Genomic DNA, 21,275 nt, shown 5'->3' on the forward strand with positions numbered 1-21,275 from the left:
TTAAGGTTTCGAGGCTGATGTTTGGCAGCTCGAACCTTCAGCTCCCTCCACAGATTTTCTATGGGATTAAGGTCTGGAGACTGGCTAGGCCACTCCAGGACCTTAATGTGCTTCTTCTTGAGCTACTCCTTTGTTGCCTTGGCCATGTGTTTTTGGTCATTGTCATGCTGGAATACCCATCCATGACCCATTTTCATTGCCCTGGCTAAGGAAACGAGGTTCTCACCCAAGATTTGACGGTACATGACCCCGTCCATCGTCCCTTTGATGCGGTGCAGTTGTCCTGTCCCTTTAGCAGAAAAACACCCCCAAAGCATAATGTTTCCACCTCCATGTCTGACGGTGGGGATGGTGTTCTTGGGGTTATAGGCAGCATTCCTCCTCCTCCAAACATGGCGAGTTGAGTTGATGCCAAAGAGCTCGATTTTGGTCTCATCTGACCACAACACTTTCACCCAGTTCTCCTCTGAATCATTCAGATGTTCATTGGCAAACTTCAGACGGGCCTGTACATGTGCTTTCTTGAGCAGGGGGACCTTGCAGGCGCTGCAGGATTTCAGTCCTTCACGGCGTAGTGTGTTACCAATTGTTTTCTTGGTGACTATGGTCCCAGCTGCCTTGAGATCATTGACAAGATCCTTCTGTGTAGTTCTGGGCTGATTCCTCACCATTCTCATGATCATTGAAACTCCACGAGGTGAGATCTTGCATGGAGCCCCAGATCGAGGGAGACTGACAGTTATTTTGTGTTTCTTCCATTTCTGAATAATCGCACCAACTGTTGTCACCTTCTCACCAAGCTGCTTGGCGATGGTCTTGTAGCCCATTCCAGCCTTGTGTAGGTCTACAATCTTGTCCCTGACATCTTTGGACAGCTCTTTGGTCTTGGCCATGGTGGAGAGTTTGGAATCTGATTGATTGATTGCTTCTGTGGACAGGTGTTTTTTATACAGGTAACAAGCTGACATTAGAGCTAATCTCAGCTCGTTACCTGTATAAAAGACACCTGGGAGCCAGAAATCTTGCTGATTGATAGGGGATTAAATATTTATTTCACTCATTAAAATGTAAATCAATTTATAACTTTTTTGAAATGCGTTTTTCTGGATTTTTTGGTTGTTATTCTGTCTCTCACTGTTAAAATAAACCTACCATTAAAATTATAGAGTAATCATCTCTTTGTCACTGGGCAAACGTACAAAATCAGCAGGGGATCAAATAATTTTTTTCCCTCACTGTATGTACTGCTCAAAGTCCTTCTAGGGCCTCCAATCTTGTACCATGCTCTTCTCCACTGTAGGGTTAAACTTAATTGTTATAAGGAAAATCAGAATTTAATCTCTTCTTCTATCGGCTGCTCCGGTTAGGGGTCGCCACTGTGGATCATTGGTCCTCATATTTGATTTGGCAAAGTTTTTATGCCAGATACCCTTCCTGATGCAACCCCAGTGGCTGGGGTTGGTTACCTGGCCTGGAATTGAACCTGGGCCATGGTGGTGAGAGCGCTGTGGCCTAACCACTAGTCCTCCAGGGACCCAAAAATCAGAATTTAATATACTTTTAGCAACTGTAATATTATTAATATGAATCCATGGAATATATTATGTCCCTGCATGTGCATACTTTTAACGTGCGTGCATAGAATGTTTTTTATGAGTGAAATATAAAAAGGCCTAGAGTTAAAAATGTACAGATAAATAAAATATAATTTCCTTGTATAATACACGCTACTAAATAAATTAAGCTCAGAACCCTAGCTTACATGTTACTTCTGACCCACAATCGACCATGATGGGTATTATCCCCTTTTCCCCAGCTCTTGCTCCTAATCAGCTGATGTGTTCTCCTCTGACTTTTTATCTTCCTGTACTCCTGGCTGACCATCTTCCTCCTCATCTCCTAACAGCTCTATGTCTGAGTCCCACTCAACAATTCTGAGCAAAATATTTTTCTGCCTGACTCAGTACCCAATTTCCTGAGGAATGAAAATAAGCTGAAAAACAGGTAGCAAGTCCTGTTGTCCACTACGCAGGACATTAACTAAACTTGTTGTTTTCAAAGAGTTAAATTTACTTTATATTACTAAAACCTTTTTGAAATTGTAGTTAACTCTGCCATTGCTGGTCCCAAGCCCGGATGAAAAAGGAGGAGGGTTGGGCGCCCCCTCCCCTTAAAACAATCTTTTGCTACAGAAACGCAAATGAGACAATCTCAGAAATGAAATGGCATCCAGTTAACCCTCTGGACGAAGTTGGTTGACTTGACTTTGCCGACGACCTTGCCCTGCTCACCCACACCCAGCAACAGATGCGGGAAAAAATGTATATAACTCAGCGTGCCTGGGCCTTAACATCCACAGAGGGAAGACAAAGATCTTGAAGCTCAAAACAGCCAATATAGCCTCCATCACGCTAGAATGTGAAGCGTTAGAGGAGGTGGAGAGCTTCACTTGCCTTGTCGACAAGCACAGATGTTGACGTAAGAGAACAAATAGGCAAAGCAAGTTCAGGTTTCCAGCAGCTGAGGAACACCTTGAATGCCACAAACCTGACCACCAACATCAAGATCAGAATCTTCAACACCACTGTAAAGCCTGTGCTACTCTACGGAGCTGAAACATGGACAGCCACCATCGTAACCATGAAAAGAATCTAAACCTTCATCAATACCTGCCTCAGAAGGATCCTTCGGATCCGCTGGCCTGACACCATCAGCAATAAAAACCTGCGGCAGCGGACGGGACAGCAACCGGTAGAGGTAGAAATTCTCCAAAGGCGCTGGAAGTGGATTGGCCACACCCTCCGCAAACCTACATCTAGCATAGTAAGGCAAACCCTCACCTGGAACCTACAGGGTAAAAGGAACGGAGGCTGACCAAAGAATAACTGGCATCGCAACCAGGAGGCAGACATCAAGAGTTCAGGACTCACCTGGGGAGAACTGGAACGACCAGCTCAGGACTGAAATGCCTGAAGAGATTCCGTTAGCGGCCTATGCCTCGATAGGGACCAGACCCGATGGGGAAAAAAAAGTTAATGTACATTTTTAAAATTTGAAATAAATTTAATATCAGCCTCAGAAACACCATATCTACATAAATTCAACCATTTACCTCCCTTGCTGCCATAAAATGCAGCATCTAAAATGGCAGCCATATTGAAATGGTCAAACTTGGTGTTTTTTTATACACATCCCCACAAATGTGACATCACTACAAAGCCCATGATGTTCTCTAAATAATTCAATAGGATTCAGCATGATTGCATATATGGTTCTTGAGGCAGAGACTATAGACTCATGTCTCCCACAAAAATGAATTGTCGGGTCTAAGGAGGATACCGCCATTGTTCTGACCTCGCAGCACACGAACACATGTTTCGGAGCACTGAAGGAAGGGGTTGCATTTGTTAATTTTTTAAGCTAACTTCTGCCAAAATTTCTTAGATATCTTTAGAATTTATGATTGATAACGTTTACAGGGAGGCTGCCACCACTTCTCACCACTAGATGGCGCCAGTGGTTTGTTTATAATCTACATAACCTACATCGGCTCTGTCTGGCAAACAAGTTACACCCTCAGCTCAACGTCACCTTTACAAAACCAGCTTTTGTTCTCTAACAATTTCCTCACCTGTGTAAATAAGGGAAAGTTAATAGCAGGAGCATAAAAAAGGTGAGTCCTTGAAATCTAGGATTTCTCAATAAAGTAAACATTTGTGCTTCAAACAAACAGAACAAAACCATAAAAAGTCTGGTTTTATAAGGAGACATTAACCTCTAATCTGAGTGAGCAGGTCGTTAGTCATGTGTATCATCCATGCCTCAGTGTAGTGCACTACACACCCTCATCTCCAATGAAACACACACACACACACACACACACACACACACACACACAGCGCTGAGCTCTGCCCCTACCTACGTGTCCGTAAAGCGGTCAGAGTGAGTGTGTTATGGCCTCAGAAGTGAAAGAACTCCCTGAGAGTGGGAAAACTGTGAGAAAGGACGGTCTTTAACTGACTCACATGAAAAGTTGAGTTCATTTCGGAATATTAACGCTGTATCCGTGGACTGTCTAACTGTCAGGCGGTTTTGTTCACGATGGTCCATAAATATGGTAAGTTCCCGTCGCTAACTTCGGCTAACGTACTTTTAACATGTAACTTTTAACTTGTGTGGTGTGTTTCTGCATGAGAAGCGGCTAATGAGGTTTTAAAACTTAAAACGCCACAGTGTTGGCAGTGTTTTGTTTCTTTTTTTCTTCATAATTTTGCTCTCTTGGAAGAAGTTCCTTGGGAAACAGGAAGTGGTGGACACATTTCTTCCCATAATATTGCGTGCTTTCAGTACTAGTCTATAAAAAAGTAGTTGTTTTGAGGATGAAGTAGCTGTAGATTTTAGTCAAGTGCTCAGTGCTGGTGTTGGTGTGGCCGAGCTTTAATTAACACCCACTTTCGGTAAGTAAAACAGCTGGACCACGCTGTCATTCCACTGTTTGCACTGAGCAAACAGTAACTTAACATTAGAAAATGTTAGACAAGGTGTGCAAGCTAAACATTACCTAAGCTAAGTAGTATTTTGATTTGTGCATCACCTAGAATTTAAAACGGCAGAACCGTTTTTCAGGACGTCACACGGTGGCCCCGCCCCTTTGACCACAGCATTCTAACTGCTGATGCAGAATCATAGTGTGAGTGGAATCAGAGAAAATGAGTAAACCTCAACTTGTTGTTAAAGATCTACCACTGGTAGCTGAGATGTCTTCATTATGAGCAGCATTTTCAACCTCATACAGATCTAAAGCTATAAGCAGGCAACGCATAGCCAAGTTTCTTTCCCTCTATTTGCAGATACTGAGAGAGCAGTTGGGCTGCTGAGGCAGTATCAGGCTAGTCTGACCAGCCCAGAGGAGCAGGCTCTAAAGACCAGTGTGGGCAAGGTTTCTGCTATCTTTGGCAGCCAGCTCTTTAAGGCTCTGTTGGGTAAGATATGTTTCTGGGTGAATCATGTCTCTGGACACATTAAGCCTAATCATTTTCGTGCTGGACAGCACTGACTTCAGCACATTCCATGTGAAATCACTGTGTAGCAAGAAAATATTTGGCTTTGCAATAATCTGTTTCTTTGATACACTCTGGTTTGGGACACAACCCTGTATTTTAGTTATTATGTAATCATCCAGTCTCAAAAATCCACTCTGGTATGATAAAAGTTGCCAAAAATGCCATAGTTCCACAAGCTCATGTAGCCTATTGCTCATGCTCATTCCTATTTCTTCAGCATGATTCCACAATTGGTGTCCCACTGATATTACATTTATAAATGGGTAAAAGTCATTTTTAACACAGTGCCCTTCACAACAACCTATGTGCATATAAACAACAGATAAATAACATTAAGAAAACCAATCTACAGCACTTAGAAAACAGCATTTTTGCCTGACTCTGCGCACTATAACTACACTACTCTACCCTGAAACCTAATCCTTAAAATACTTCAAAATTTTATTATTTTGCATTAATGTGCACAAGGCACCATTATAGCTTGTGAAAAATGTGCATTTTAGTTGTGTCCCCCAGCATTCCCTCAACCCTGTTACCTGACCACATTCACCCCTATGAAATATATGGAATATTCCACAAGTCACATGTTCAGTAGAAAGTCATCAGGATTTCCCCAGAGATTTCCTGAAGACCATGGGAAGAAGAAAATGAACTTGTATTGTTCTTTTTTTAATATTGAGTGACCAAGGCTGAGTTTCCCTGATCTTTGTGCTGCGATGCTTTTGGAAAACTCGGCCCAGGTCACTTTGAAAGAACAACCCTGTTACCCTGAAAGTAAATCATTAATTTAAAAAATGTAAATCAGTAGATTACCCTTAATATCCAATGCCATTAGAATGGGTGCTAGTTAATCACAATTTATGTATTTGCCAATTCTGTGCTGAAAAATTAAACATGTTACTTTCAACCAATTTATTGAAAATGTGAGATTTTGAGCCTTATTTATCAATTTTTTAGTACGTTGTGTGTAAATGTTTCTGTGTAAGCCAAACCGAACTAAAATTTTCCACTGGATTTACAAAAGTTTCAGAAAGTTTCAGATTTTCTTCATACTAGAGTGTGTGTATGTTGATGACTCGTAAAGTGCAAAGGGCATTTCCAACATTTGCATTTAGTGACACCCACAAAACTCCATTAAAGTTCAAGTGCACATACAGCTGGGAGCACGAAATGAAGGGTGAGAGTAAAGGCTGAAAAAACAGAAGTAAAGGTTGACTCAAAATGAGGGGTAAAGCCTAAAAGACAAGTGGAAATTATTTTGGGTCACTTCTATGCTAATAAATATAATATTATTAATATTATTTGTTATTAAATAAGTGAATGCTAAGTCTTCTGTCAGCTGAGGCATTTGTGTACGGCTTACAGCTGTGCACAGATAGACTGACCCCTATTCTTAGTCCCTGTCCTATTGAACTAGCATTTTCATGAATGCCACATTTCTTGTGTTCGGATGAACGATTTACGCAGAAATCCGTTCATATGCAGCTTGATAAGTAAGGCCCTTTGTTGCCTGAGATGGGTTAACACAGTTTTTTGAATGGTTAAATGAATGATTTCTTTGATTTAATATTGAAAAATTATATTAAAAATAAATACAGTTTAATTTTTAAGAGTTATAAGGGCTAAATGGCACCTCAGTTGTGGATCACCCTTCAGTACATGTGAACTAAGCAAACTGACATTTTCCTATCAGCGATTTTGGCAAGGACAATGATGAGCAACCTGTGGTTAGATGCTCTTTTGTTATTTCTCTGTGAACCTACAAAATTACTTCTCTACAAAGGAAATTTAGTTCCATCAACATATGGCTATGTATTTTCTAACCCTAATGAAACTTTCCTATTAGGAAAAAATAACAAGGCACTGTGTTGGTTTAGTTTGGGTTGCTATGAGCCTGTAGTGATGAAAGGGACAGGTTCTCCCTTCATTCAAATCCCAGGTGACCTTAACAGGCTTACTACTTACTTTGTGTCCTCGCCAGATAAGAGTCTGATGAAGCAAAAACATAGCACTGGGTATAGGAGTTACTTTGCTGCTCCTCATATATCTGTTAATACTTTTGCAATTGAGTATTTATAATAGATGCTCTTGTACTAAGTGCTAAATGCTTTTGTGCTTTTTGTCTTTTTTTAGATGTCATGCAATTACATGTATGTTTCACAGATAATGTAAATGCTTTCAATGATTCTGTCAGTAGTTGAATCAAGGATTTAGAAACCACACAAAATAAACCAGTGCAAAACTTGAGAACCCTAACCTTAACCCTATATGCAGATAAATATTCGACACATTCTGAAAAAAGCCTGGATTGTTATTGGAAAGTAAATGACTGCCATTCTCTATAGGAAGGATAGAAACCAGCTTATCTTCACACAGGGTGTGTTTCCAGATCATACTGAAATGTGTAGGAGAGCCCAAGTTGTCTCTCAGGCACAGAAGAGAATGAGGTCAAATTAGGTTTGGCGGTAGGAAACATGTGGTTTTAATCAGCGCAGATTCTGGACTGGTGTCATGTTGGGAGTGTGAATGGAACATAATCTTACCTTTAATGATATTTCTCTTTATTTGGGTTTTGATGCATTATTCCAGGCCCCAAGCCTGTAGTTATACGTATCAGTGAGTTGCTTTTTATCATATATGCAGTCAGATTACTTAAAACCATATTTTTGCATTCCTGGCTGATACATGTGTCAAAAAATAAAACTTTGTGACTGAACTCTTTTATCACCCTTATTATTTTTTTTAATGATTTTAACTTCCATCAGGTCTTTTTGTAGTCTTTTGTGAAAGGGCATTTTTGTAAATATAGCATAATGACAAAAACATTTGTCTCTATGGTGTACAAGTCTGTAAATCTGTAAGTTTCTATCTATTAATATAACTTTGTGTATTATTAGTTTAAACAAAAGGCTTATTATTCAGATATTCAGCTTGAAGCATATTACTCAGGACCTACTATGAATTATTCAGTAACTACAGGGAAACTGTTAGGGGAGGTATATAGTTATGAGAGTGAAAAATGTAAGTCTGGACCTCCAAGTCCTAGGAGTTTAAGGAGTTAACACAGTGCATTTCTGTATGTTTTATACAGCCTTCTGTCATAGGTGACACTGTAATTATGGTAATAGTATTGGAGAACTGCACTCTGACTTGTAACAAGCCAACCTCTGTGCTATGTGGGAGGTAGGGAGAATGGCTGGGGTGTTTGATGGGATGTCTGCATGATTGCACAATTTTGAACAAAAGTTTCCTTAACAGCAGACTCATCTCTTTGTTCCCAAACACACAAAACACAGGGGAAAGTTCCCACAAAAGAGGTGCCGTAGTGTTCCCACAAAAGAGGTGCCGTGGTGACCCCTGTCAGGGCTGCACAGATTTGTACTGTATGGAAGAGACCTAGCCATATTGACTACAATTTCCTTAGCCATAAGGATACAAGGTTGTACATTCCGACTTATGACAAATGTGATTTTTTTTCTTTGCAAAGAAAGTATATCTGCTTTAATACGGCTGTGGTGGGAACTGTGACTGGGTAATTAATGTGAGAGACATTTGTACATTTTGGTTGGTGTCAAGGAACGTGTGTGATTTTAATTGGGAGTGGAAATGTGGTTTCCGAAAGATTGTTGGAATTATTCTTTTATTCAGTCATGATTCTTATGAAACTACACAAAAACATTTTGCATTCAACTATTGTGCATACTTTATGCAAGTAAAAAAATGTGGGATGTTTTAGTATTTAATGTATTCAGCTGAAACATACAGCGATGAATGTAGCAGAATTAGGAAAATGAGCTCACAAGGACCAGTGCAGATACTTCCTGCCATTTCTCTTCCAATTAGGACTGAATTCATTCTTGGTGTACTCTTTCCTGGTGTACATCATTACTGCCTACATGATGTTCTAAGACAGCTCTTAGAACTTTCCTAAACACCCATGTCTCTTTGTGACACATTTAAACATTTCTATTCATTACAAAGCTGAACGTATTAATCATGCTTTGTTTAGAGGCGAGCCCTGCTCATTTAGGTTGCAGTTTACTTACTTTACTTTGTCTCTCTGTCTCTTTTATCTCTCTCCCTTTCTCATCTCACTCTGGCCAGCCGGGCAACATAACTACCTCCTACACAGTGTTCTCTTCCCACACACACAGACTTACATAGACACAGCCACGATGAGTCACATAGCCCCCATTCTTCTACTGTCTTTCCTAATGCACCTCTGGGGGACATCGACACGGCCTATAACACCCGCTCATGCACAAATAAACACACACCACAAATCTCAGAATATTTGCTAAGAGTTTCTTTTAAGTTCTTGTAAATACTACGCTCTTTCTGGAGGTACTTTTGTAATGGGACATATTTATGGCAGTAGTAAAAAAGCATGTTTCACTTTAACACAGTAGAGCAGCAAGGAACACTATATAATTAGTTCTATATGTGGCTTTGTATTTTGAGATCACGATTGGTGAACACATGCCAAGGATTGTTAATGACTGGAGAAGTGAAGAATAAAGAAGAGAAGATGGCAATGGGGGAAAGATTTATGGCTGAAATAAAACCAGGTAGGGGTATAGTAAGTGGCAAAAGGGAAAGAACTGTAGATGATGTGAGTGTGATGTGGGCTGGAAAGCAGAAAAGCATAGCATAGTGGTAAGAGAGATACTGCTTTTCATTCGCGTATTGCTTATCATTTTTGGGTAATTAAAGATCTCTTAAATGTACAATAAGATCTCTTAAATGTACAATGGCCAAAAATATTTCTCATATGGCTGTACTCCATGGCTCATATGGCTGTAAACACAGCATTTCTTATGTATAGACAGATGGCAAATTAAAGGAAAAAACAACATAAAATGTGTCGGTAGGGTGATGGGCCACCACAAGCTGCCAGAACAGCTTCAGTGCACCTTGGTACAGATTCTACAGTCTCTTAAACTGTACTGGTGGGATGAACACCATTCTTCCAAAAGTTTCCCTCAGTTGGTGTTTGATGATGGTGGCGGAGAGCGATGTCTGACATGTAACAACAAAATCTCTCATAGGTGTTCAAATGGATTGAGATCTGGGGACTGTGAAGGCCATAGCATGTAATTTACATCAGTTTCATCCTCATCAAACCATTTAGTGAGCCCTCGTGCCCTGTGGATGGAGCATTGTCATCCTGGAAGAGAGCACTCCCCGCGGGTAGGAGTGCTTCATTAAGGGATAAAGGTGATTTCAGTGACTTTTTCTTTTAAGAGGACATTTGGAGCTGAACCATGTTAGAAAAATGCCCCAGTAGCATAACAGAGCCACCGTTTTTCCTTTAATTTGTATGTCTTAGGTTTTTGTAGCATTTAATCTGGTGTTAATAAAACTTCCTGAACCTTTACTGGCTTTTTGCTATGAAGGCTGCTTGAGGATTCAAGCCACAACAGCTGCAGCTGCAGGAAATAAAGGTGTGCATTGGAACTGTGATCCTGCCGGATTTAGAGACCCAACAAAAAGTGGCCAAAAAGAAGGACGGCAGGGGGCAGTCAGGGGAATGAAGATTGTGGGAATAAAATTGCATTAAAAGTCAAACATTGTTGTTTATTAAATCCTCTTAATAGTTGTTAAATTACTTATTTGTTTTTTACTTTAGGGAGCTGGACCAGCAAAATTAGAAAATATAGTGGGTTACGAACATAAACAACAGCAGGAGTGGATTGAAGAGGGAAAAAAAAAAAAACAGTTCCACACAACACTAGACTGTTCAGGCCTCTCCAGATCCCCAAATTTAATCTGACTGAGATTAAATTCTTTTTGAATTGTCTCTGCAAAGTATCTAGTCTCTTGGTCAAACTAATGTATCCCACCAGTTCTATACATTTTATAACATACAAATCAAATACACTTACAAAATAGATCATAAATTGATGTAGATAAATATAAATGTAAGATGTCATCAGTTGGTAGACAGTGTTACCAGTTTTGCTGGACCCCCAACGCTGCTGTGACCTGCAGTATTGACACTGATGATTTTCCAGCTGTGGAATGTGCTATGTACTTCACTGTGTTATCAGCAGCGAATCACATTAACAGGCTCTCTGTTAGTGAGTGTGACTGCTGCTGCCATCTAAACTCAGTATGGCCAGGAAATTTGGTTGGAGCTGCCGGAAGATATTTATAGAGCAGTACAATGAGAAGACTGATGCACAGGTTGAGCCATGACTTTGTTTATGACTTTGTTCTTGACAGTTTAGTCGTTCTGGCCTTTCACACAATCGGTAGGTTTCTCTTTTGTTGTTGTCAGTTACTATGACAATATTTAATGCCTCATTAAGAAGTCATCTAATATTTGTCTTTATTGTGGTGTTTGATACATGCTATGCCAGTGGTTTATCATAGTTATGAAAAAGCCCACTATAGAATGACTAATCTTTGAAACTTAACAAATAAACAATTGAAAGCATGACAATAATTTTTATTCATTATTTTCAGATATCCAAGAATGCTATGAGGTGACCCTGCAGCTAAATGCAACAGAGAATGCAGCAAAAGAGAACGGCCCTAAGGAGATGTTGGAGGTGTGTAATATTCAAAATTCATAAACAGTATTTTAAACTATGACCTGAACGGAATTGTGCACATCTGCAGTTTGGAGTTTCACATACTGATTACAATTTTCCATTCAAAACCCAGTCTACCTTGTTTTTTGTTCAGTGTTTGTCATCTGCCCATAGAACAAATATGTGAAAATGAAAAGGATTTGGTGCATATCAATAATCAAAACAGAGTGGAGAGAAGATGAACGAGAAGGAAGTAAGTGTGAAAACAGATGGAGAGAAAGAAAGAGGGAGCCAAGCATTAGTCATTTCTAGAAAGGACTGCAGTGGTAACATCTAGTGCTCATCAGTGGGAAGCATAACAATGTCACCAAGAACTTCAATTATAATGTCTAGTCACATGGAGCACCAAAATATTTATAGGCATGGTTGAGAAAATATCCTCAACTTCTATTTGTAATCTGGTAAAGGCCACTGGGGATGAAAATATGATGGACTGCAGAATATTTCTCCTGTCCACACTGTAGTGGAGACCTGCGGTGTAGCTCTAAATATTCCTGAGTAAGGGCACATTCAGTCTTTGTGTCCTATTGATCAGATTTTATCATCTGGTTATGTGTGTATATTTTTGGGGACTAAATACATGTAAATGCACACTCTCAGATTACAACAAAAGAACAAAAAAAACCCCATTAAATTAGAAACAAAGTAAAGTTGGGAGTAGTTATTAAAATGTTAATATGAGAGAATATATTTAAAAAGTTTTTTTTTAAGAAAACAGTACACAGTCACTAATGCTACTAATCAAGTGTATGGTTTTGTATTATAGTTTTATATAAAAGCTCAGTGCTGACCAAGAGACTTTAAAACCTCCCCAAACAATCAGATAATGGCAATGTTTTTTAAAGACTGAAGAGCATTATGTATTGTCAGTAAAACACAGAACGTGTGATAAATATGTCTATAATCATTTATGAGTTTGGATTAGATTGGATTGCATTGGATAGAATAGATTGATTAATCAATATATAGTAGTAAATAAATATATAAATAGTGTGGGATTTGGATACAAATACAAACCTAGAAGAATTTGGCATAAGCTTGATCAGTTCAAATAATTCATTCAAAAATGAAAAAATGACAAAAAACAATATTTTGCTGTAAGAATTGTTAGTCATTAACAGGTCATTAACAGTACTACTAAAATCATATTTGAAAACATTTCGTACATTAACAAGCAATGTACAAATGCATTTAAAATCTATAAAACTATATTGCTGGAAAATGAACCTTAACAAACAATCCTCTATTATGGTCATTACAGTCTGTAATTAGTATGCGTAACTGAGGTAAAATTAACATTTTGTAAAAAATTAATTACAGGTTGTCATAGATTTTCATTTGATATACACAAACTTGCAAAGCATTTATCACACTATCATCAGAAACATGTACCAGTATGTTTGTCACAGCATATTTGTGATTTGTACATTTTTTTATTAGATGTTTCTGTACTGGCTTGATTAGTCAGATGTAAAAGTCTACACACATTTTTCTTCTCATATTGAAACTGATTTTGCCCTTCAGTTCCACATTCTACTGTTTTCAAAAGCATCAGCACTGTGTGACAAGGGCCTCCCTTCCGTGAAAATACTGCAGGGGTCACTGACTCACTGTGTTATCTGTGGTGAAGAATGTTCCAGGCGCAGCATAGCCCCGTATGACTTTGTAGAAATGCAGAGCCGTGCTGTGGAGAGTTGCTGGCTGTTGAGTGAGAAGCAGCAGGCAGGGAGGGAGGGCTAGAGCTGAGAGTCCAGTGCAGTTCTTATTAGCATTCACCACACATTGCCACCTGAGTGGAGGAGAGTTAAATGAAATGAGTCTGCAAATTCACTGATTTCGTGCAGAGGCTAGAGAGAAAAAAAAAAGACATCAGCAGCTTTAGAGCACCATTAATGTGAATGTAGAAGTGGTGACGTGCCACTTTTGCTATTAATAGGATTCAGTGTAATCAGCCTTGTGGGTTTTGGAATTAATATGACTTTAAGAAGCTCTGAATTTGAATATGCATCTTTTGCCATTACTATGTATTAAAACTAATTTTAATTGCCCAGTGCGTAGCAATAGTGTGTCTATCCATTGTAGTGGCCCTGCAACAATCAGTTGCACTTATAAACAACACTAGACTGTCATAGGTCAGAGGATATCATCCTGTTGTAATTTTTTCTCCAAGATTTTAATTATGATTTATGGTTGGTGGAGCCCTACGTCTTTCATGGGTGTGAAATGTGGTTAAAATTTTTTTTGGACTGTGTGGTTGAGTAATTTGCAGCAAGCCCGTGAATCCTTGCTCATTGTGTTGTGTCTATTAATTTGTTGGCTCAGTGACAGTAAATAAAAAGACACTGCTCAAAAAATATGAATTGACATGAGTTAGTTCTTATTTGTAAAAGCACATTGTTGTGGTAATCATATACGTAAGAAAACAGTAGATGTTGCATTAGCAAGTGTTGGTAGTTACTGTTTTCATCAGCATGTCCTGAATGTTGGAAACTGTAAGCCAGTGCAAGTCTATAGAGAAATGTGGTTCAATCCTGAGGAAAATGTACTTTCTTGAACTGGATTCACAAACTTTGCTTTGTTGCAGATGTTGTACATTTCTCTATATTGCAGGTGATATGAATGTTCTGATTGAATTTAAATCTACTACTACTTTCTAAAAATAACTACTCTAATAGCCGAGAGAATCAGAGTAGGGATCCAAAGACAGTCATTTCTTAACTCATATAATAGGAATATTGGCAATAACAAAATCGTAAATGAAAATTACGTAAAATCACAAAGTAAAAGTTTCATGTACAATTATGTAAAAAAAACAAAACAAAAAAAACTTTACAACACCACATTCATCACAGGTTGCTAACATATTGTAAGTTGGATCATGATAATGTAAAGGTATTGGTACGCTCAAATCCCAATCTCAAATATTGATAGCATTGGGCACAGTGGAAAGATAATGTAAACAGTAGACAATCTTTAAACTCACCTAGCCATCATCTTAGCTTTCACACTAATGTGAAAAGTTTTTTTTTTTTTTTTGTAACATCCAAACACTGCTTGCTGGCATTTATGGAGAAAATAGTAGTTGCTCCAAATATAATTTCTGTCAGGGAGCTCATCCCAGAACCTGGCGCTATAGTATACCGAAATATATACAAATTTACACCGATCGGCCATGACATTAACACCACCTGCCTAATATTGTGTAGGTCCTCTTTGTGCCACCAAAACAGTTCTGACTCGAGGCATGGACTACACAAGACCTCTGAAGGTGTACTGTGGTATCTGGCACCAAGACATTAGCAGCAGATCCTTTAAGTCCTGTAAGTTGTGAGGTGGGGCCTCCATGGATCAGACTTGTTTGTCCAGCACACAGATTGAGATCTGGGGAATTTGGAGGCCAAGTCAACACCTTGAACTCTTTGTCATGTTCCTCACACCATGCATGAACAATTTTTGCAGTGTGGCAGGGCGCATTATCCTGCTGGAAGAGGCCACTGCCAGTAGGGAATACCGTTGCCATGAGGCGATGTACTTGATCTGCACCGATGTTTAGGTAGGTGGTACGTGTCAAAATAACATCCAGATGAATGCCAGGATCCAAGGTTTCCCAGCAGAACATTGCCCAGAGCATCACACTGCCTCCGCCGGCTTGCTTTCTTCCCATTGCGCATCCTGGTGCCATCTCTTCCCCGGGTAAGCGACACACACGCACCCGGTCGTCCACATGATGTAAAAGAAAATGTGATTCATTAGACCAGGCCCCTTTCTTCCATTGCTCCGTGGTCCAGGTCTGATGCTCACGTGCCCATTGTAGGCGCTTTCGGCAGAGGACAGGGGTCAGCATGGGCACTCTGCAGCCCCATATGCAGCAAGCTGTGATGTACTGTGTGTTCTGACATCTTTCTATCAGAGCCAGCATTAACTTTTTCAGCAGTTTGTGCAGTTAATGTTCTGGCCATTCAGTGTAGTGTTGTGAAATACATATGAACTTTTCACTGAAAGTGTGCTGTCATAAATTGTTATTATATATTAATGATTCATCATAAACAACCAATCATTTTAAAGCAGTTCACCTGAACATTTTGTTATTTAAATGTAACCATAGGATTTGTCTAGGATTGTCTAAGGTTGTTTTTCTGTATATGTGCAGCAGAACTCAGAAATGGAGGGTGTGTCACGAGTCCGAGTGACCAGCAGGAGGAGTCCACAGAAGGTGGAGAGAGTGGCCGGGCTCGTGAGCCGTTCCCATGTGGAGACACCCAAGGTTAGTTGCAAACTGGGAGCAATTTGAGTGGATGTCAGTGGTTTGACGATTCATGGACTTCCTTAAAGGAAAGTTTAATATTGTCCTATTTAGAATAACTGCAGTTTGGTGAATAATATTGGATTGCCCAAAACATTACAGTCTTTGTTTATGAATGAATGACTATTAAGTGGTTAAATTTTTATCAAATACCCCAAATTTCTGCTTGTTCAAATTTGCATGGACATACTGTATGTTTGACAATATATATTGAAATATTGGGCAGATATAGCTTCATTTTAATATTTTAATTTTAATATAGCTTAATTTAATTTCAGTATTCCTTTTACAGCTTGCTTCAGTTCTGTACTGTTTTACTGTTTTGATGAGAATAAAATATATTTAGTGGATTAGATTTGCAAGGTGCTTAAATCTTTAGCAGTATTCAGAACAGTGTGCTTGAATTTAAAATATTAAGCTTTTAATATTTACTACCTTTTTTATGCGTTTTGGTGATTTGGGATAGATGTAAGGTAATGAATGACACGAATTGGTGAGATTTTCACATTAGATTGTAGATCCAGGCTAATAGCATAAGCTGCACTCAGCCAAAAACCATGGTGTTAATCACAATGTTAGACTTGTCTGAGATGTCACTGTTTTTTTTTTTTTGAATGCTTCAAAGGCATCATGGTCGAGTTGTACAGTATCATGGCAGACCTCATTTTCACATGCCTTCCCAATCACAACACGCCCAGAGGCACATGGCAGCACAATGCCTGCAGGCGCTGGCTTTTTAGATGAGTGGAGAACTGAGCGAGGGGTGTGGGAGTGTGGAGGAGGAAGAGGAGTGTGCAGTGGTCTCAGCTAATGCTGTAGGAAGGCTCTGTTTTTCTTTTCTTTTTTTTTTTTCTTTTTTTTTTTTATTTAAAGAAAGCCATTTAAAGTGTCATTTCACTACATTAATATTCTATGATTGATAATACAAAGCACATTATGTTGAGAGAAAAGCTGTGTGATGCTGAGCCAAATGCAGTGCTATGTCTCTTTCCACACATGAGTAGGGAAAATTGGGGATGCATGGTGCAGTGAAAGGATGGAGAGAAGCACAAATATAGAGGGAGCAGCAGAGATAGAGAGAGAAAACTAAAGAGAGAGTGGGGGAGGATGGAAGGAATGAGCCGACTGAGAGGCGAGGGCCGGTGCAGTGCAACGCAGTCAGAGCTGGAACGGACACCCAGAGCTCAGCCTTCCGCAGGTTGCCATGGAAACCACATTCCTCCCTCTGCTTGCATCCCCACAGACTGACTGCCTCGCTTGCTCTCCCTCCCTCTGTCTGTTTTCCCATCTCTCTTTCTCATCTCTGTACCTTACGCAGTCATATGTGTTCATCAGTACAACATGGACAGAAAAACAACACCAAAATCGTAAAATGTGTGGACATTATAAACTAAATGAACAGTCTTAGCTAAAAGCAAATTCAGTGCGAGAATCAAATAGTATCTTATTTCTCATATTTCTGTATCTCTAATGAAATTTTTTGTCAGAATAATCTTCTCCATTCCTAGATCCTTGTTTACTTAAGCACAGATTTCTTGTCATAGTTCCATACATTTTGATCCCAGTCATTTATCACTTATGATTACCATTCTGCATGTAACAAGCTTCTCTATATGTTCCCTCTCCTCCCATTATTATGCCTTAGCTTCTGAAATATTCTTATTAAATATCCTTTTCACCTGATTCCCTTAATTTCCAGTCACTATCCATTCACCTTATACTCTTCCTTTTTCTCCATCCCTCTTTTCCTTCGTCTCTATCTTTCCTTTTCTATAGCTCCCCCCTATCATTAGACTGTCACTCACATGTGCACTGTTTGGTACAGCAGCTGTTTTCTACCATCAGTTCTATTAATAGGAGTCACAGCCTTCATAGGCGCTTTTGTTTAGGGTCTCAGAGAGTGCGTAATGTGGGAGCCATGACACAATCTTTATGTCTACAGAGTCATGTTCCTACCTTCAGCTGTCCATGAAACACTGGAGAATAGTTTGAGCATGACTGAATTGCATGAGGTCAGCACAATGGGAAGAAAATTGTTTGAACAAAACATTTCCCACACTGAACAAAACATGATGAAAGGTATTAATATCTATGACATATCTTCACACTGTTTTAGAAATCTCACTGTATTTTATGCAACCTTGCCTCTGCATTTCATTCAAATGATGCTTAGTAATGGTGCTACTGCCCCTTTAAGTCTGCCTGTGTCTTATATTACCTTATTTGGGCATGCATCCTGTTAGGTGGTTAGAGAGCAGTCACATGGCCTACTGTGAGAATGCACAAAAATTCCAGAAATTTTCTATGTATCTCGTCTGTGTGAATGTGTATCTGAAAGGTTTGAGGTATAAATGTTTATGCAATGCGGATTGCAATTAGGCTGACAGGTAAAGGTTTTTTTGTTGCACGAGCTCTGCCCTCCCCTTGAAATCATGTGGATTTCCTCATGTTTATACTACGAATTGGTAAACCTTCCATATTGATTTATTAAAGTTGGGATAGATTATGATAAATAGCTATGCTATGTCGTGTTCACGTGATTCATCAGAGCTGTCCCTATTTTCAGAATCATTTTCTAAACATATATGAAGACCTAGTTCAACTAGTTGACCTACCAGTTAGGCTACCTAGTGTAGGTAATTTAGCGTCAAAACATACAGTATGCACTGTGAAACATTAAAATTCAGATATTCAGGAAGACTTTTTGTTACAGGACCTAAATCTAGAGCAGTATACATGCTTGTCTCCACACTAGACAGCTATACTAATGGCATAATTGTTTTTAGAATTTAGTGCATGTATACTATACCCTATGTAATCTGTATAGACTATGTGTATGGAAGCTTTGTTTTCTGTAAAGATGCGTTATGACAATATCTGTTAAAAGAGCTATATAAATAAACTTGAATTTTATTGAATGGAGCTGACTGCAACTGTATACATACGCTACATGGCCAAAAGATTGTGGACATCTGACCACCACACCCATATGTGGGCCTTCCCCAAACTGTTGCCACAAAGTTGGAAGCAGTTGTATAGATGTCTATGTGTTAGTATTACAATTTCCCTTGACTGGAAGAGGCATAGCTCAAACATGTTCCAGCATAACAGTGCCCATGTGCACACCACTGGGATGAACTGGAGCTCTGACTGCGCCCCAGGCCTCCTCGCCCGACATCTTTGCCTGACCTCACTAATGCTTGTCCGGCTGAATGGGCAAATCCCCACAGCCACGCTCCAAAATCTAGTGGAAAGCCTTACCAGAATAGTGGAGGTTGTCATAACAGCAAAGGGGAGGTGACTCAATCTGGACTGGGATGTTCAAAAAGCACATGTAGGTGTGATGGTCAGGTGTCCACAAACATTTGACCATATGACCAAACAATGCAACCCGAGTGATGCAACAGTAAAGCATTCGCCGTATTGTCTGGAGATCGCAAGTTCAAGCCTGACAATGCCACAGCCATCCGTGGCCGTGAGTCCAAGAGAGCAAAACGGGCCATGTTCTTTGACTGGGACGGGTGGCATACTTTATCTCCCCTGTCAGTCACAATGACACTAGCCAGTCGTAGCCATCTGTGAGGTCATGCATGTGGAACTGGGTGACTAGCGCTTTCCTCCAAGTGTGTTATGCTGCCTTGTGATGCAGTGCATAAATGTTTGATTCAGTTGGCAAACATTTGCCCTCATTTCCTCCCTCTCCATGCTACTGTTTAGTATTACAGTTATATAGAGCTCTGACCATTGATTGTCTGTGCTGCAAACATAAGCCCTTTTTATATTTATATATTATATAATCTTTGAAGGAGTAGGACTCTTTCCCTAGAGGTACTAGAAACACCCACATGCGTTCACACACTGAAAGATGTAACAAACCCCATGACCTAATGCAAGCATATTATGCTCGAGTGTGAGTCTGATCTGCTTCTCTATTTTCTTGTCCAATTTACATCTTCAGTTGTAAAGATCATCATTAGAGATTTGTCCGCTGCTCCTGTGAAGAGTATTGAAGTGTGGTCCACTGTATGGGGGACATCTGTAGATGAGAGCTATGGGGAAAAGGAAAGAAGAGAAGGAGACATGTGGCCGGGGATGGATATGCTTGCATCATCATTTTTAGCTGCAAGACACCACCCATATATAAACTGTTTTCGGATGAGCAAGCTTCTAGGTGGTTATAGTAATTGAGCAGATTTTTTAAATCAATAGTTTTATAGGAAATTGTAATAGTAGTAGTGATATTCCCCTTCAGTCATTTCAGTAACTGCAGTTTCCTTTCCCCCATTTGGCATGAGAGTTAAACTGGGCTTTATGAAAAATAACATGTTTGAAATAAATGTCAGAAATAGTTTTGGGGTGATTTATGGTGCTCTAATGCAGCCCTTTTTTATTAAATTATGTGTAATAGGATTGGAAAATCAGCATAATAGCTCTTTGTCAAAACTGATTACTAATTGGCAAGACATGTAAACTAAATAAATAATCTAGTTAGTATCTAGGATATTTGGCCTGATGGCATGATTGTGCAGTGGGTAATGTTGTTGCTTCACAGCTCCAGGGTCCCCGGTTCAATCCTGAGCTTGGGTCTGAGTGGAGTTACGCTTGTTCTATCTGTGTCAATGTAGCTTTCTTTCAGGTTCTCTGGTTTCCTCCCACCTCCCAAAAACATGCCTGTAGGTGGATTAACTATGTTGATTGCCCTTAGGTGTGAATGTGTGTATGGTAGCCGGCAGTGGACTGGTGCCTCATCAAGGGTGTGTTTCCATCTCATGCCCAGTGTTAAAGGGCCCTACATTCTCCATGATCCTGACCAGGATAACCAGTTAATAAATAAATAATATAATAAAAAAAGCTAAAATAAAAAAGTGCTATACAAATAAAATTGAATTAATAAAGGGGATGATGATGACGATGGACTTGAGGCCTGAGAAGACATAATGGTGTCATTTCGGCCAGGAATGATTCAAATATATGTGAATTCAAATTTTTAATAATAAGAAGAAAATATTTTGAATTACTAAACTATCTTTTGAATTTTTTCTCTTAACTAAGGTGCCTTCAGTGTAGCTTAACTGTTTTTTTAATCAATTAACCAAAACATGTTGAACCTTAGAAATTACCATAAAGTCAGGTTGGGTCTGCAACAAAATGTCAACTATTCTCTATTAATTAGGTGAATTTTTTATAGTCTGTAGTGATTCATACGAATATGACCACATGAAATGTTCACCTGACTCATCCTAATTTGACAACCTTAACTCTTAAAGCGTTTATGTGCAAGGTAAGGACCACTTTTTCTGATATGGAGACAGC

At 39.4% G+C, this 21,275-nt stretch overlaps 1 protein-coding gene across 1 annotated transcript; it reads left to right on the forward strand.

Annotated features, from left to right (window-relative positions):
* The first annotated feature begins 3,876 nt into the window (after positions 1–3,876).
* Positions 3,877–21,209, forward strand: LOC117597686 (disks large homolog 1-like). The gene is made up of 5 exons (XM_053235757.1): positions 3,877–4,117; positions 4,851–4,982; positions 11,532–11,617; positions 15,810–15,923; positions 16,588–21,209. Exons 1-5 carry the CDS (start codon positions 4,102–4,104, stop codon positions 16,771–16,773), a joined length of 534 nt encoding a protein of 177 aa, XP_053091732.1. The 5' UTR covers positions 3,877–4,101; the 3' UTR covers positions 16,774–21,209.
* Positions 21,210–21,275: the final 66 nt, after the last annotated feature.

This window comes from Pangasianodon hypophthalmus, chromosome 7 (assembly GCF_027358585.1).
Source record: "Pangasianodon hypophthalmus isolate fPanHyp1 chromosome 7, fPanHyp1.pri, whole genome shotgun sequence".
Classification (NCBI taxonomy): Eukaryota; Metazoa; Chordata; class Actinopteri; order Siluriformes; family Pangasiidae; genus Pangasianodon; species Pangasianodon hypophthalmus.

What these genes read in the sequence shown, in the direction of transcription:
- LOC117597686 (XM_053235757.1), top strand. An exon ending in GCTCTTTAAGGCTCTGTTGG is followed by an intron (nt 4,983 to 11,531) that starts GTAAGATATGTT and finishes CATTATTTTCAG; the next exon opens with ATATCCAAGAATGCTATGAG. An exon ending in GCCCTAAGGAGATGTTGGAG is followed by an intron (nt 11,618 to 15,809) that starts GTGTGTAATATT and finishes GTATATGTGCAG; the next exon opens with CAGAACTCAGAAATGGAGGG.